Raw genomic sequence first — 15,654 nt, 5'->3', positions numbered from 1 at the left:
ACGTATCATTATCTGCACACCTTTTAGAACAACAATGACCCTCTTTCAGAGCATGAGAAATGAAAATTAAATTCCACAGGGGTTGGTTTCCTATGATGTACAGGTGGTGTAGGTCTACACCTACGTATTATACCTACCCATTATATAATGCCATTATCCAACTTGCCGCACTGCTTAAACTATCCCATCTCTCTTATGTAATAGACCGCGAGCCAGGTACATATTTCCATGACCAATAGGGTCCCGGGCAATACAGCCGGGTAACAATTTTTTTCATTCATAATAGCATAAGTATAAGAACTATCATCTTCCAAATTTTCAACCAAGACGCATTGACGACGAAATTAGCTCCTTTGCTCGCGGTCTGTTATTTCCGGAACACCATTTGAATGTTCTGTGTACGGATACGGATACGGAACAGTCATACATATTATAATTATTATTTGACGATAAAAAATTGTGATTGTCTTTTGTACTTTTTGTGTGACATTCGATTTTGATGTCTAGGTATTTAGCGCAAAGACGCGATCAGGAGGCGCCGGCCTCGCCAGTGGCGTCGGCTACATCTTCGGCTTTCTAACCAACAGGTTGTATGTTGCCTTATTGGACAACATATCAATTCGTGGCACGTATGGCCTCTATGGTGCAGTAACGTAAGTTTTGTCACATAACGTCTGCAAGAGACTTGGAAGTTAGTATACGAACTACTAGCGACCCGCCCCGGCTTCGCACGGGTGCAATGCTGATGTATTATACATATAAACCTTCCTCTTAAATCACTCTATCTATTTAAAAAAAACACATCAGCATAATAGGGATAACACGCATACATAGGGACAGACAGACAGCAGGAAGCGACTTTGTTTTATACTATGTAGTGATTAAGCTTGCAGGCCGAATGTTTTTTTCGCAAAATAGTCGGTAGGTAACTTATACAAATTTTACGGGTATACATATCATTTCTACTAAGTATGTTGATGGTTTAAAATGGTCTTCAAAGCTTATGGTTCACATAGTAGTGTGTATATTTTGTAGGTATTTTATTTTTTTCATTACACTAAGTAAACTTATTATAACTCCTGCTATATGTTTAACAAGTAATTGACTGTTATTGGCACGTCTTACGAGTATACTGAACATACCGATGCTATATAAAATGAGTAACATTCCAAAGTAAAAATGTACGAAAACTTACCAGCGAAGCCCACCTTAACTTTACCTAGTTGTTTTTATTTTCAGCTTAACTGGGTGTTTGGTGTTGTATTTTATTCTGCCGGAAACTGAAGGAAAAGAGTTGGGTGATATAGAAAATCACTTCGCAGGAATTAAGAAGCTTGGCAACGAGGTGTATAAACCTCCGGTAAGTGGATAATCTTTACATATCTATTCGTTGTAGATACCTACATGTATTATGTGATCATGATGTGTATTAGTATCATTGACTTATAAGTTTATGAGTAGTATTAATATCACTTATTATTATGTTGTAAAGACGGGCCCTTATGAACACTACGAAGTGGGCTACTTCATTGGTGCACAAATGGCGTTTGTACGCATTATCGTTGGTGCACATGTTCGCTTGGCATTATATGAAAATGCCTATCCTTACTTTTGAAATCTTTGATTAACATGTGATGTTCGATGGCGCAGAGTGAATTTCAAAATTACCTAGGTAATTCTGAGTTGTCTGTAGAGCAGAAATTCATAATTTCAAATCCTCATCTCAACTATGCTATATTCATCTTCAGTTAGACACTTATTACCATACCATACCTGAATATCTCGAGAATATAATTTTGTTTCAGAAAAAAACGAAGGAAGTGTCAATGTCTCATCTCAAAGGTGCCAGCAATCCAACGTTTGAGGGCGATGATACGCATATGTAGGTCATAATAATTGTATTAGTTGTAGACATTATTTTTATTGAGATTACAGAAATTTAAGCCTCATCGGTTTAGTTTTTATTATTATTTGTATCTCCGTTATAAACTCTCGGGTTTTCATATTATTATTTATTATTATTATTTGTATCTCCTTGGATATCACGGGCCTATAAATCCCGGTCTTTTGATAGGCTTGCGTGGGGATATAGATCCAACACGTAGAGGCCCCTTGGAGAGCTTTAATGTCATGTAGAACGCCTGCTGGAACCCGTTCACAGGCGCAACAATGGACACCCATGAACCGGTCGCAGCAGGCATTGGGACTATTGCAGAAAAAGTGAACAGTATACCGGTCTATGGATTGAAGTTTGGGTGGACAATGAGACTGGGCTATTGTAAAGAACTCCGGACACCTGCCATAACAATGTTAATACACGTTATCGAGGCAGGTGGTGACTTGCCGCTGACTAGATGGGCCCCTGAAACTGCCGTCGTGAAGACGACCAGGAGCAACACCGGTGTGAGCGGCTCAGGGGTGTCGAGAGGTGTGCGCCGCTTTCTATTATTATTTATTATTATTCCTTATAATTAACACTTACAGTCAAGCTACACATGTTAAAAGGAGTGACATTATATTAACAATGAGAGATTATTCAACATACATAGCTAAAATGCTAACTATAGATACGATAATTGAGCTCGGTGTCGTTACAGACTCCAGGTATCGGTTACTAGCTTTCATAAAACTGGCTTCGGTGTGGAATATGTCCAGTTTTCTGTCGCTGTCCAATATATCGTTCAGGAGAGATAGTGCGCGGTGCAGCGGCGAGTGGGACTGTGCCCGAGTCCGCGCCTTCGGGGCTGCGAACAGCGCACGGCGACTAGGGCGCAACTGAATACTGCTGTGGGCTGGTACTCGAAACGGGACAAGGGCTAGTAAATGAGGGTTATGAGTTTGACCACGGATTAGAAGATAAAAATATCTAACAAGTGCCACGTTTCTTTTGGATTCAAGAGAAGTATATACAGACTGGGGTACATGTAGGGGTAATAACCGTAGAGTTTATTGAATAGGTGGCGGATGAACGATTTCTGCACTCTTTCCAACATCAGTATGTACTGTTGTTCGTGGGGACTCCAAATTATCGCATTCGTCTCAAACCGGCTTCGTACATACGCGTTGTACAGTACTCTGAGGGCGGTCTGAGCACTGAAAAATTTTGACTGGCGTATTACGAAACCTAGGCATTTACTTGCAGCCTTACTGGCGCTGACAATATGGTCATTGAATGTAAGCTGTTGATCAAATACTGTGCCAAGATCACGAACGGATGTAACTTGCTGTAGAGGATTATTTTCAATCAAGTAGTTATATTGCTGAGGATGGCGCGCACGAGTGTACGATATGATCGAGCATTTTTGTATGTTCAATGACAATTTGTTTTGGGCACTCCAAGCACAGACACTGTCAATGTCTTGTTGCAACCTTACACAATCTTCCTGGTCACTAACCGGTTTGACTAATAATAGGTCATGGGCAACCATCAAGCAACTGGAGTGCCTAATATTTGATGGCAGGTCATTAACTAAGACCAGAAAAAGGAGAGGGCCCAGGTTACTACCTTGCCCTGACACTGGGTACTGGGTACACATTGGACCTGCATTGGCTATATTGGACATACTGCTGCCTCCCTGACAAGTAAGAGGCTAAAAGTGTTAGGAGCAGATAGGAAAATCCGGCTAAAGCCATCTTTCCGAGAAGTACGTCATTATTTACAGTGTCGAAGGCTTTTCGGTAATCAAAATAGGCAACATCGACCTGTTTTCTATTATCTAGGCTGTTGGCAATTAAGGTTGTTGCGTTTATAAGATTTGTTGAGGTCGAACGCTTTGATAAGAAGCCATGCTGCTCATCACAAAACCAACCTTTGAGCTGCTGATTTATGTGTGAGTGGAGGATACTTTCAAAGATTTTTCCAAATATAGATAGCACCGCGATTGGCCTGTAGTTATGAATTGACTTGTGTATCGGTAGTACTTTATAGTTATTTTCCAGGCCGAGGGAAATATATTCGAGTCTAGGGCACGGTTTAGGATTACGTGTAAAGGCCGGACAAATACTTCTCGACAGTCTTTGACTAAATACTGAGGAATCCCATCAGGACCTTGAGTGCATTTAGAGGGCAAGCGTGCTATTGCTTTTTAACCGACTTCAGATTTCAAAGGAGGAGGTTCTCAATTCCTCAGAATAATCATTATTCTGAGCTCAATTCGGTTGTGTTTTTTTTTACTAGCACCCTAAAGAAGGGGATCAGTATAATTTTCATTGTTCTTACATACTGACAGTGACAAGTTGCGTTTGACAACGCGCGTTAAAATGCGCTTTAATCCGTCCGCACGCTAAATTAGATTTAACGACCAGCGCTTAAAGTCGAAAATCCAACAACGCTTAATAAAAAGCGCCACCGCCATCGTATGAATACTAGTTAATAATCTGTGGTGTGAATAAATACACATTCAACACACATTACACACACACACACACACACACACACGCACACGCACACGCACACGCACACGCACACGCGCACGCGCACGCGCACGCGCGCACACACACACACACACACACACACACACACACACACACACACACACCACATTCACATGTATCCATTTGTGTCATTAAAACGCTTTTTATTTAATGAGGCCTTATATTAGCTAAATACGGTTCAACTATGGTTAGTCAAAAATCTTCAGTACACAGTCTTGTTATTTAATATAGAATGTCTTTGGCCTTAAGGCCCCAGTACACAATGGCCCAGCGTCGGTCAGTCTAAGGGACGCATTTATGCGTTAGAGGGAGCACGTGATATTGCTATCTCAATCCACCGCATAGCTGCGTCACTTAAATTAAACTGCCTCCAGAATCTTCGGTATTCACTGGAGAACTATTTGGTATTTACTATAAAGCGGTTGAGTATGTTTGCCAAGTTAAATAAATGTGTAATTTTTTCCGATTCTAGAAGTTGCCTCCAAATTTTATTAAAATCACCTTTTAAAATGTCAAACAATTACCCTTTGTTATATGACATCCGAGACATCTTATTAAAATGCGAAAAGAAAGGGCTCACTGTAAACTTTGTATGGGTGCCGAGTCATTGTGGCATTCCCGGAAATGAGAAAGCTGATCGTCTGGCCGTAGATGCTGTTGCTTCTGGTGATATATTTCCATATTTAAAACTATTGTAATGATCTTCTGTTGCTCCCCAAAAGATCTCAGGTTAGCCTGGCAGTTCTTTTGGTTTTGGAGCAGCTTGGAATCCGGAAGCTATTATCTTAAGATTCAAAACGACATCCCTTTAAAGCCATGGTTTTACAATAAAAAATTTAATAGACGCGAAATATCATGTTTAACACGAATGAGACTGAGCCATACAAGTGCTCCTTCTCATCTTGCGAGGTTTGAATTTATAGATAATCCTAAATGTGACTGTGGTGCTGAGGTGGCTGATATCAATCATATATATTTCTCTTGTCCTTTAAAGGCTTTAAACGATCGAACTGTTTTTATGGAAGCTTTACAATCCAAACATATTCCCTTGTCAACAGACATCCCTTCCTTACTTATTGATCCTGATCTTTATTAGTACATTATTGTCGAGGCTCGGAAGTAGCTACTTGCTGGCTGAGGATTCGTTTTAAACGGACGACCTTGGGAGTCCGTTTAATTGAATCCGAAGCCAGCAAGTAGCCTTCCAGCCGAGTCATATATAGTGCTTTTCTCAAAAATGGCGCAATAAATGCAAATATAATAGAAATATTTTACAGAAGCAACGTTCTTATGTATATATTTTCACAGAAAAAAGTAAAAAGATTTGCTTTGCCGCCGTTTTATTTTTTTAATTAAAAATGGAAGTGTATTTTTCTGCTAAAAATACGCCAACCTATTTGAGACACCTAAATAGTCGCGGTACCAACATTATAATAATAAGTACTGATCATCTGTTTGGCTGTTTAATGGACCTATGCCTTCATTTGATATGGCCACTTCAACTTTTAAAAAGTTTGGAACTCGACAAATAATGGAATTTGTATGCAACATTGCAGTCCCGAAATCGAGACTGCAATATTTTTAACTTTTTAATTTTTTGACTGACCATAAACTACGCACTTCGCGAACTACTTTTTAACCGGCAACGTCGACTTTGCCGTCCATTTTTGAGAAAAATATCTTAACTTGCTTCATTTTGCGTAATAATATAAAAAAATAGTTTATTTTATTTTTTACCACTTTGTATTTATTTATTTATTGTGTACCTGACCTGACCACTTTTTTTTTCCGCGTTATTTCCTACCCTTTTACATGACGTTGGCTACGGGCAACACCGCCCTCAAGTCCACCAAGAAGAAGAAAAAAAAAAAACGAACATTTTCAGTGACTTTACTTTTCGTATGACTTCCTTTTAAAATTGGGAAATCATAAAATAAAACTGGACTGTTTATCGTCTAAAGACAAACGCAAAGATCTGATGTGATGTGTTCTTTATTATATATTTTCAATAGTGTTTCTAGTCCATTGTAATGAATGACAGGGGTTTTAAAAGTAATTAACACCCCACCACCATGGGGTGTGGAGTGAGAATGCGGCAATGAAGAAATTGTGTAAATAAATAGAAGAGACTATGATGTTTAGCTGTAAAGGGACTTTAAGCTCATTAAGAGCCCAAATGCTATAGTTACAGTATGTATGGCTGAAGGAGCGAGAGTAAACAATGAGATTTCATAGAAGGTGTGGTGACAGAGTCACACTTCTAAATGACAACACTACAGCTGTAAGAAATTTTGTTGAGTTCAATCATGGCTTGATACTTAGCGCAGAACCCTTGAAGGATGATGTTATGTTTGAAGTGTGTATTGACAGAAAGGTAAGTGCAGCATTTTGTGAATTCTTGTTTTGTGTCTGCAGTGTCTTGGTGTTCACCTACATGTGCAGTCAATGATCAGTTTTTTTATGTGTAATAAAAATATATTGACTTTCGGGGGCTACTATAATAATGCACTAGCATACCTACAATATGTGATATATGTCAAATTAATACACTGAACCAAAGAGGATATAATAGGATGGAGCGGTACTGTCATAGTAAATTTTGTAGTCTTTCTCCTAATACTAGTGATTGCCCCCCAGCTAGGAGGATATAACCAAACGGAGTAGCCATTAACAGGCATTCCCCTCTGTCGAAAATACCCGGCCAATGGTCATACACAATGTATGGACTGATGTTTATCTGACATGGCTATTTTTACGTTACATACATTTAACGTTCCCCTCCCCCGCAAAAATCGGCAGACTTTTTTGTACAGAAAACACAGACCACCCCCCTTTCTGTGACAGAAAATTACAGACGTGGCGTCTCCCTTGGTTATATCCTCCTAGCCCCCCCAGTCTCATTTAACAGTATATTATTTTGGGGTTGATGATAAGATAAGGTTTACACAATGCTGATTTTATATGAATAGAAAAAATTATGAGTGAACTTTCAAAAATCCTTTGAAAATAAAGAAAAATGAAAATGAGTTAGTATTTTGCTTAATGTTTCAATAAATTTTTTATTTATGCAAACAAACACACTAATTGCATTGATAATTGAGTTAAGCAACATAGGTTATTAAAGGAATCCTCCTTTACTGACATGTTGCTATGGCAGATTTGTATGGACACTGGCCCTGGAACCAATAAGAATAAGCAGCATACCATCGGAAAGGATTTTTTATATACTCCATTTTTTGTATGGCGAGACTTGTCAAATCTCGGTTTAATTTTTTTTATAAAAAACTAAAATATTGTGAAAAAAAAAAAACAAGGACAAACTCGTCAAAAGGGCCAATTAGCTCACCCTCCTTTTGCACCCTAGAATTTAATCCCATGTCTGCTCATGATATACTACTAATTGTCGTAATAACATTATGTAACTGTTGTTGAGTAGGTCAATGTGTGGAATGGAAGCCTTGAAATTGGAGTCACCACCCTGGACCCGGAGTTCATGGAACTGCCGGCAACAGCTACAAAATTGAGGAATACAGCTTGGGTATGACTTGTTGTATATTATTTATAAATTATTTGTTATATTATTCCTTGAAATAAACCTACCTCTAGCAATAGTAGATTGTTAACCGAGGGTGGAAAAAGAACCACTTCAGCCAAGATATTTCGGCGCTCGAACGAAGTGAGAGCTCCAATAGTTCGAGGGTGAGATGGTTACTTTTATCCGAGTTAAACACTACTTTTCATTTCGACTATGAGGAACTTCAAACACAAGAAATGTAGGTTTATTATTGGCAAGTACATATATTTTTTTAGAACAAATTATTAAGCAAATTGTTTATTATTGGTAAGTATATTTCGTAGAACAAATTATAGGTAAACCACATAACAACAATGAAATAAAATTAGTTGAAGATTATGGTAAAATGTGAACAATTCGAAAAATTAATAGCTTTGCCAGGCATATTTGTATTAGAATTACTTTCCACCCTAGAGTGGGAAAAGCAATTTTCCTCCCGGCTATCAGCCTATGAAAGGTGAACTTTCCAAACAGGAGAGATGAAAAATAAATTGCAGTGGAGTTGTGTTATTCACTTCCTTTGTTTGATGTGATGAATAATTTCAATATTTATGAAATAAAACTATGAAAACGGATTATATCGCGTATATTGAATTTATAATACATCCCGACGTTTCGAACTCTTTACAGCGTTCGTGGTCAACGGGTGACTATATCAATATTCAATATTTATCTTAGATTCAAATATGTAAAATTTTGCATAAAATGCTAGTGTTAAAGATTATGTAGATGAAGATGAATTACTCAGAAATGATGTTAATTTTACCTAAGTGAAATGCAAATCGGCCTTAAGAAGATCAGATGATAAAATATTTACATTATATTACCATATTGATATTGTTTTCCATAAAATACAGCCCATTAAAAATATTATTAAATAAATACAAAATATTTGGTCTCATTTAGTCTTTTTTATAATACCACGTCGGTGGCAAAGAAGCATACGCCCCGCCTGATGGTAAGCGGTCACCGTAGCCAATGAGGATATAATAAGATAGAGCGGTACTGTCATAGTAAATTTTGTAACCACTTTAAATTCACTGCCATGTATCGACATACTTTAAAACTAAAAATGAAGATTTATAAAAATACGTAAAATGTATTTAAATATGGATAAATGTTTTTTTTATTTGCATTAATTATTTTTATATGATTTTGACCCATGTTCCTTCACTGGTATGCGTTAAAATTATAAATAACAAACGAAACAGTCAACGCCCTCTATACGAGAGTAATACACGGTAGGGTATGCAGATGATTTAGTGATTCTTGTAAACGGGAAATTCCCGGGAACGGTATCGGAAATCATGAATACAGCACTGAAGCAAGTGGAGAGGTGGTGCAACCATCATCAACTCTCCATCAATCCTGGCAAAACAGTAGTAGTACCGTTTACCAGGAAAAAGACCCTTAACGGCATGAAACAGCTGAAGCTTTATGGAAGAGTACTGGAAATGTCCGATGAAGTGAAATATCTAGGTTTAACACTAGATAAAGAACTGAACTGGAAAAAGCATGTCGAAACTACCATAACCAAGGCACTGAGGGTGTTTGGAATGTGTAGAACGGCATATGGCAAAACGTGGGGTTTAAACCCAAAGGTACTGAGATGGATCTATACCATGATGGTAAGACTTATCATTCTGTACGGATGCCTGGCATGGTGGCCAAGGACACTAAAGAGCACATGCAGGGATGCCCTTACGAAAATACAAAGAACGGCGTGCATGGCTATTACTGACGCGTTTAGAACGACGCCAACAGCGGCGATGGAGGTACTACTAGACCTCCCGCCGCTGCACCTAGTGATACAATCTGAGGCGCGGAAATCGTTACACAGGCTGGCTTTGACAGGCCTCTGGAGAGTCTGGAGCGATAACAAGTCAAAGACTGAACACACAAACATGGAATGTGACAATTTCATGAAAAGGATTACGAATATGGGCTGCGATAAGATGCAACTCAAGTTTGTGTTCCGTAAGAATTTTAATGTTAAAGTCCTAACAAGGGCTGAATGGACCGAAGGTCTTGAAGCACCAATGTCTGATGAAAATGACATCATATGGTACACAGACGGGTCCAAGACAGATTCTGGTACTGGGGCAGGCATTTATGCAAATGACTTTAGTAGTAGCATAAGCATGGGCAATTACGCCACTGTCTTCCAAGCCGAGACATACGCTATAATTGCCTGTGCACATGAGAATATAGTTAGCCCTTCGGGTGGCAGCACTGTTACATCAAAAAGCTGTCAAGTGGCGGCGCCATTTTGCGCGAAAATGCTTGAGTGTCAGAGGGTCTGACGGGTGGTCATTAAGAAATTGGCGGGTGTTACAAATTTGACGATTATTGTTTATTTTTGTATGAAGGTTACACATAAAACGCATGGCGCTATAATAAGTATGAGATAGGCTATTAATTAAGTTGACAAACATATATTTTCGATATATGTGCAATTCGCTAGTCCTCATTTAATTATAGGCCGAGCAAAAGTTTTCCGGATTTTTATATAGAAGAGTCAAGAAATACAAAATAAAAGCACTATTTCAAAGAAAATGAATTTGATTTACAGTATTACACATGTATATACAAGGAAAGGTAATAAAATTATACCTTTGCATAAATCTTTTATACATTACAAGCATGTCAAAGTTGGATCTGAAATCTGTCACGTAAAACATCAGTCAAAAACTGAGAAATGTTTCAAATCTTGTTTTGTTATCATTTATTAATCAAGCGTTTCAAATTATATATTTATTTTGCAGAATGCCTCATAAAATATGTATTTTCACCGACTTTAGTAACAAAACTTCCGATTTAAAAAAAAATGAGTCGATTAATATGGCACTTGAAAGCTAAAGTAGAAAGATGACCTTCGTACATTGTTTCATAATACCAAGTTCCTAAAGTTGTTCAAATTACAATTTGTAGGTTTTACAACTATATTAAATAACATTACAAAAATTAATAAATACAATGCCTTTTTTTATTAGAAAACTGCATAACACTGTGACAAAAATCGAAAAAATTATTACTAACACTTTTTTACCAGGGCTACATTAGTATGGATACGACTTCTGATATTTTTTTATGTTGAATGTGAACTACTAATAAGAGGTAAATTGTACAAATTTTAGCCCAGCTTAATAAAAAAAACAGTGGTTAGCTAGATTAAAAACAAATATAGCCAAACTGAAACTTTTACGTTTTAGTTAGTTAGTTAGTATTGCTGGGCATTTTCCGCAACTCGACATCCAATGTGCCTATTTTGCGTGAAACGAGGTAGCGCTACTCTAACTACCCCAGCTCCTCTACGAAGCCGAGCAAAGTCTTCAGGTTGCTAGTTGCCTCCTTTAGTGTGCATGGATTCCCTAGGTATTTGCTCCTATATACTTCTACCTGTTTACAGTCTAGGAGAATATGTTTTGTTGTTTCTTCTTCTGCCATGCACGCTCTGCACATGGGGCTGTCAGTTTTACCCATATTATGTAGCTGTTTGTTTAGTGTGTTATGTCCTGTTATTAATCGTACTATTTTACGTAGTTGAATTCTTGGTGTTTTCAGTAATATTTTGGTAAGCTTGTGGTTCAGTTTCGGTAGAATTTCTTTGGTTTGCCTGCATGGTCTTCATTTCATTCCAGTACTTGTTGTGCAGTTGTCTGTGATGTTGTTCTAGCTGGTTGTGTATGTAGGATATTGGTAGGGGAATGATTGGCTCGGGTCCATATGTTTTTCTGAACCTTTCCTGGCCAGTTCATCCGCTGCACCGTTTCCTCTTGATCCACTATGCCCCTTTATCCATTGTACTGTTACTTTGTTGCCGTCTTTGCTCACTTCAGTGAGACTCCGATGACATTCAAGTATAAGCTCTGAAGTAAGTGTACCGATTTACTGTCTGACAGTATTAGTATAGTTTCGAGTTTCACTTGTCGTCTTGTAATAGCATTGCAAGGTTCTATTATTCCTACATATTCAGCTTGGAATACCGTATTGTGTTCACCAAGGGATTTTATGATGTGTATGTTCAGGTCCTCTGAGAAGACACCACATCCTGTCCCTTCATTTGTTTTTGAGCCATCTGTAAATATTCTTAGGTTTATTTGGTTTAGTGCTTCTTTCGGATTTTCTGTTAACGATATGGCGTAATCTCTCCAAAAGATCATAGTTTTTGGTATTTTGTCGATAGGCGCTTCCAGCATGGGCAGTTTTGAGATCGTATTTTCATAGATCTTCTTGTGCGATGAGCTGAAAGATATCCATAGGTTTAGATTTTTCAAACGAAGAGCTGTGGCAGCCGCTTCTTTCTGCTTTTACGTTTGTATCTGCTAGTGCGTTAAATTAAAGTAACCAAACGCATGCAAAACTTTTACATGTGTGTAAAAATAGGGATTCAAATTATACAAAGAAACGTACAAAGATATGGTACACGTCCATCCATACTTCCATTCCATACTAATATTATAAATGCGAAAGTGTGTATGTCTGTCTGTCTGTGTGTTACCTCTTCACGCTTAAACCGCTGAACCGATTTAGTTGAAATTTGGCATAGAGTCCCGGAGAAGGACACAGGATAGTTTTTATTCCGAAAATCGTCCCATAAGAGGAAGAGGGTGAAAAGCGGGGTGTAATTGAGATAATTAATGAATTGCCTGATAATTCGTTTAAACAATTAAGAATACGCTCAAATTGAATGATTGCCATTAGACTATATCCAGGCGCTATTCTTACTCTAGCTGTGGTTACTAAGTCCACGCAGACGAAGTCACGGGCAAAATCTAGTAATATATGCATAAATGATACTTACACTAAAATAATGTATATAAGCTAAATACTTTATTTTAGTGTGTGTAAGTAGATACTTACAAAATATTAGTGCATATTTACAAAGCAAGGGGAGAAATAAACAGGTTTGTTGCAGCCCACACAGTACATAGTTGTGCGCTTTTTTTTGGATACAACACACACTAGTCGGTGGCGTCCTTTACTATGCGGTATGAACGGGTATTCAGCCAGGTGGTGTTGTCGCTCGCTGTACACCTTTGTACTGGCAGAGCTGGCAGGTGGTGCATGGATCGGAAGACGTGGGGTGTGGCGCTCTATTAGTTCTCTGATCAAGTGGCATCGGAATTCTCTATGAGGTATTTGGTTATTGGCTTTGAATAATATGTAGCATGTGCTGCACCCTCTACCACCACGAGTACGCACACCTCTACTTCTGCTTCTTCCTCCTCGCGTGCGTGCATTTCATTAGAATCAAAGCAAAGCAAATAAACATACATGCATGTTAGTACAAGCCAAATCGCTTTAGCGTAAAAAAAATCTTTAACCAAATCTAACGAGATAAAAAAAATAAACACTAAACAGAAGTATTATCCATACTTTTCTATCTTCTTTTAAAACTGAACAAAATGGCCACACTCGCGACCTTGAATCTTGAGTGTCGGTATGTCGAGTACGGCACTTTTAAATGAAATATTATTGAGTTTTCAATTAAAATATTTTAGACTATCGTTGCCAAATAGTTAACCCAGCGATTTTAGTTTTACTTTAGGTTATTAGTATTATATATACCTAAATAAACGCCCAAATCCTCAGAACCAAACTCGTTCATGGCCCGATTCTTAGAAATAAAATACCAAAGTAATATGTAAAAACATAACAAATGGACGGTAAAACTATTGTAAACTGTTTATTACTTACCCAGGCATATTATATTAAATCCGCATACACTTCTTTAAATAGATAAACACTTAAAATCATGTTTTATTGAGCACCAAATATTTGATGATTGCCCTGTGTCCAGACGCTTTATAAATCAATGTGTTTCTACGAATATTTATATTAGAGACACTTGTTCTTATTGCTGGAAATGTTTCTTGTGTTTTCCATAATAATTTATTGATAAAGTTTACGCAGCTTAGCTGCGCGCGCAAACGTTGAATTTCCCGCCAAATATGCAATGACCAATTGTGACCAATCCGTCGACTCCCGACGCCATAGCACTTGCGAACTTTTTAAATCGGTCGGGAGTCGACAGCTTGACACTCGCGGATTTTTAAAATCGGTCGGGAGTCGACCGTTCGACACTCCAGTGATTAGGCAAACCCAAGGGAAGAATATCTATATTCTCAGCGACAGTCAAGCTGCACTCAAAGCGCTTAAGGCGCCTAGAGTGGACTCTAGACTGGTATACAATGGCATCCAAGCTCTGAACAAGCTTGGAAGGCAAAACAAAGTGCAACTGGTGTGGATCCCAGGGCACGAGGGATTCATGGGCAATGAAAATGCAGATGAACTTGCCAGAGCCGGATCTGCAAACAACCTTATAGGTCCGGAACCATTCGTGGGGCTCTCACAGGGAACCATCACAACGGCTATCAAAGACCTTACTAAGACCAAACACCAGGAAGAATGGGACAGTCTGACGGGTCTAAAGCACTCAAAGCTCTTTATACAAGGGGTAGAGTCTGGTTGGAGCAAAAAGCTTTGGAAACTTAGCAAATGGCAACTCCAAATAATATCGGGGGTGTTTACTGGCCATTACGGGGTCAAGGGAATCCTGGCCAAGATGGGGCACACTAACAACACCGATTGTCGTATGTGTGGCGAAGAGGAAGAGACAATAGAACACATTATGTGTGAATGTCACGCCCTCGCCAGACAAAGAATGAAGGACTTTGGAACAGGCTACCTGGTACCAAAGGAATTCAAAAAGCTACCCATAAGGTCCATCATCCGGCATATGGAGATGGTGGGGAAGGCTCTTGAGTAGCGGACGGATCTTTCCTAGGGGGTAACTGCACAAAAGATCCCTATGGGTCGAAGTGTATCCGTAAGGGCCCCCGAAACTATAAGATAAGATAAGATACGAGAGTAGGCCAAAACTAGTGGCGCCATGTGATCGAGAATCAAATTTTCATGATTTTCGAGGCACGTTTTTTCCTTAGACTGTATCCATCTATTACGGAGTTATATCTATCTTTGCCGTAGCCTATGGACGCCTGCAACACCAGAGATGTTACACGCGCGTTGCCGACCCTTTAAAACCTGTACACTCTTTTTTTGATGAACACCATACTGCAGCCCCTCGGGGAAACCTCGGCAGGGAGCTCACTACATCCGCAGCGTTCGCGATTGGAAATTCCTCTTAATTACGCACAGTGACAGTCTATGTAGATACTCACAAAATAAATATAAAATGTATAAATTAATAAATAATAATAATAAACTGTACTTAGTGGGCTACTTACCATTTATTGCTACCTTCAAACAATAAGTTCCTGTCATTTAAACATAAAATAAAAGGTGAAGATGATATGTACCCAATGTATTTTATAGATATTATTATTTAATTCACTCAACACATAAAAATTTATACAGGTATTTGATTAAGTAAGAAAGGTATCAAACTTATATTTGATTGCTTTCTATGTAACAGATAATGTCTGGCAGCTCAATCGTGAAGGATGGTGTGACACTTGTTAATTCCTATGGTCCCGAGCTCGACACACTTAGCGAGGGAGACTGTGTTGGTGTTATGAAAACAGCCAAGGTAAAATTAGTGGTATTGCTGTAACACCTTCTTTATAAAATTTGTTTTTTAGGGTTCCGTACACTATTACTCAGACTCCGCTGTCCGTCTGTCT

At 38.5% G+C, this 15,654-nt stretch overlaps 2 protein-coding genes across 4 annotated transcripts in view; both read left to right on the top strand.

The window, feature by feature from the left end:
- The window catches only part of LOC134754481 (facilitated trehalose transporter Tret1-like), a 75,141-nt gene extending 73,240 nt beyond the window's left edge, over window positions 1–1,901 (top strand). The window contains exons 11-13 of the mRNA XM_063690814.1: window positions 508–653; window positions 1,240–1,360; window positions 1,806–1,901. Of these exons, the coding sequence (XP_063546884.1) occupies window positions 508–653; window positions 1,240–1,360; window positions 1,806–1,886 (348 nt within the window). The 3' untranslated portion in view covers window positions 1,887–1,901. The remainder of the gene's footprint in view (window positions 1–507; window positions 654–1,239; window positions 1,361–1,805) is intronic.
- A 4,417-nt stretch (window positions 1,902–6,318) lies between these two features.
- The window catches only part of LOC134754151 (neuralized-like protein 4), a 41,983-nt gene continuing 32,647 nt past the window's right edge, over window positions 6,319–15,654 (top strand). For all 3 annotated transcript variants that reach the window (XM_063690253.1, XM_063690254.1, XM_063690251.1), the window contains exons 1-3: window positions 6,319–6,808; window positions 7,871–7,972; window positions 15,447–15,560. In XM_063690253.1, the coding sequence (XP_063546323.1) occupies window positions 6,656–6,808; window positions 7,871–7,972; window positions 15,447–15,560 (369 nt within the window). In that variant the 5' untranslated portion in view covers window positions 6,319–6,655. The remainder of the gene's footprint in view (window positions 6,809–7,870; window positions 7,973–15,446; window positions 15,561–15,654) is intronic.

Source organism: Cydia strobilella, chromosome Z (assembly GCF_947568885.1).
Source record: "Cydia strobilella chromosome Z, ilCydStro3.1, whole genome shotgun sequence".
NCBI lineage: Eukaryota > Metazoa > Arthropoda > Insecta > Lepidoptera > Tortricidae > Cydia > Cydia strobilella.
The sequence above is the reverse complement of the archived record's forward strand: the minus strand, read 5'-3'. Positions and strand labels throughout refer to the sequence as shown.